Source organism: Pundamilia nyererei, unplaced genomic scaffold (genome assembly GCF_000239375.1).
Source record: "Pundamilia nyererei isolate P.nyererei 1_Seehausen unplaced genomic scaffold, PunNye1.0 scaffold00333, whole genome shotgun sequence".
Taxonomy (NCBI): Eukaryota; Metazoa; Chordata; class Actinopteri; order Cichliformes; family Cichlidae; genus Pundamilia; species Pundamilia nyererei.
In genome coordinates, this window is record NW_005187734.1 from 389,677 (window position 1) to 391,722 (window position 2,046).

The following is a 2,046-nucleotide window of genomic DNA, read 5'->3' on the forward strand; positions in this document are numbered from 1 at the left end:
TTTTCTCTGTATCTATGAAGCGCCTTGAGGCGACTTATGTTGTGATTTGGCGCTATATAAATAAAATTGAATTGAATTGAATTGAATTGAATTGTTTCTGCAAGTCTCTCCCCTGATTGGTTGAGCTAGTCTAGCCTCAACGCGTCAACTTTACCTTCAACTGTGAATTTGATTCTGGTCTTGGAGAATGGAAGAGCAAGACCTTAACCCTTAACCCACTCTTAACCTTTATTATTGTACTTTCTTGCCCCTAAATAGTGGCATATAAAGCGTCTCTCTTCTGCTTTGCTCATTGTGTTTTCCCAGAGCTTAGAAGGCTTCAGAACCAGTGGAACCCTTGTTGAGCAGCCCCAGCCTGAGGAGACTACATGCCGTGTGATGCAGCCCCAGTTGCTGCCTGAGCTGTAGGTGTTATACTGCTTGAGCCTGTGGGTCTCGTGCCACCTGTCTACTAATACCTCAGTACACTTAGTATCATAATCTGTAGATTTTGCAGACTGAGTGCAATACCTGACATGAACATGCCTGACCGTTTGCCAGAAATACAGAACAAGCTTTGCATTGCATTCATAAGAAGGCATGTAATTTCCTAACAATTGTGGTCCCCCAATGTTAAAGCACAGCTTCCTAACCCCTTCATTGAAAAGGGGAACTACTGCTCCAGTGTGACATTTAAAGGGTACTATCTATATATTCCACTTAATATTGCCAAGGTCTGAAGATCGTGATTAAAGAAAAGAACCCTCTGATGATGAGAACAAGGAATCAGGAAACCTTGCCTGAAGTACACATACTGGGGCCTCACCCTGAAGCAAGGCCCAGGGTAGGGCCCATGTTGAGCCCCTACCCCAGCCCTTAATCCATGGGCTGAGCCTAAATGTATGTGGAGTCTACAAGACTAAAATTAGACGCATAGTTAAAACTTTTATCAGGAACATACACAGTAATGTGCAGTTCTGCTTAGGGCTTAAGGTCAGAGTTTTACTGTCTTGCCCTGAGTTGTCTGCATCATTTCACACTGACATTTTTGGCCCATCAACATAATTGCCCCGTCCCTCATCTACTACTTGCTAGCCTTGGCTCCCTGGAGCATCTTCCTGTTCCATAAAATAAGATTCAAGGTGATGAGTTAAAACTTTTGACAGTGGTGGAAATGTGGTGCAGATAAGAGATGGTCGTTACTGGTGTTACACAATAGAATTATAGGGAGAACGTGAAGTACCGTATCTGTGGCAGGAGTGTGGAAAGAGACATATAATTGTATAAGGCACTTGTGGGATAAGCAAATTTGAAATCAGGTTCAGACTTGTTTCTGTGAGCACAGAAACAGAAAATTTTCTGTATAAACTCAGTTGTATATGTATTATAGATTAAATGAATTTTATGTATTAAAAATAAGCATGTTTTTATGCTACAAAAGTTGCTGACAAGGACTACAAAGCAAGGCTAATGGATGTGTGCCAATCAATATGGTTTGATCCTCAAGAAAAAGAAAAAATTAGCAAAGGTAAATTAAATAAAGATATCCTTACTTAACCGGTTCCCATGATTCTCTTTCAAAGCCTCTGTGAATAGACTGAGCAATGGAAGACTCCATCAGGTCAACATATCGGACTACCAGGGGGGCATACAGGTCTTGCAAGTGTTTGTGGAACTTCCCATTGCACAAGTTATCTGAAAGAGAGAGAAAAAGGGAGAGAAATAGACAAGGAGGTGACAAAATAGCATAGAACCTGACCGGTTTATTGGATTTCTACAGGGTGGGCCATTTATATGGATACACCATAATAAAATGGGAATGGTTGGTGATATTAACCCTCTGGGGTCCAGGGTATAATTGGCCGTTTTTGACTACTTTTGATTTTACTTCTATACACTCAAAAAACAGATTCAGGTCCTCCTTTCAAAGAACACATGCAAATTATGTTAGTTGTTCACAAATGCAATTAAAAAATACCAAATTAATTTGATTTTCTTTGTGTAAACCTAAAATTATTCAAAACCAGCAGAGGCTGATTCTGAACACAAAATGAATGAGTTTGTTGG

The 2,046-nt window shown here is 40.3% G+C and overlaps 1 protein-coding gene across 1 annotated transcript in view; it reads right to left on the reverse strand.

Annotated features, from left to right (window-relative positions):
• LOC102215427 (calcium-dependent secretion activator 1-like) overlaps positions 1–2,046 on the reverse strand; it is a 212,684-nt gene that overhangs the window by 92,726 nt on the left and 117,912 nt on the right. Inside the window, exon 12 of the mRNA XM_013915623.1 lies at positions 1,533–1,674. Coding sequence (XP_013771077.1) covers positions 1,533–1,674 — 142 coding nt within the window. The remainder of the gene's footprint in view (positions 1–1,532; positions 1,675–2,046) is intronic.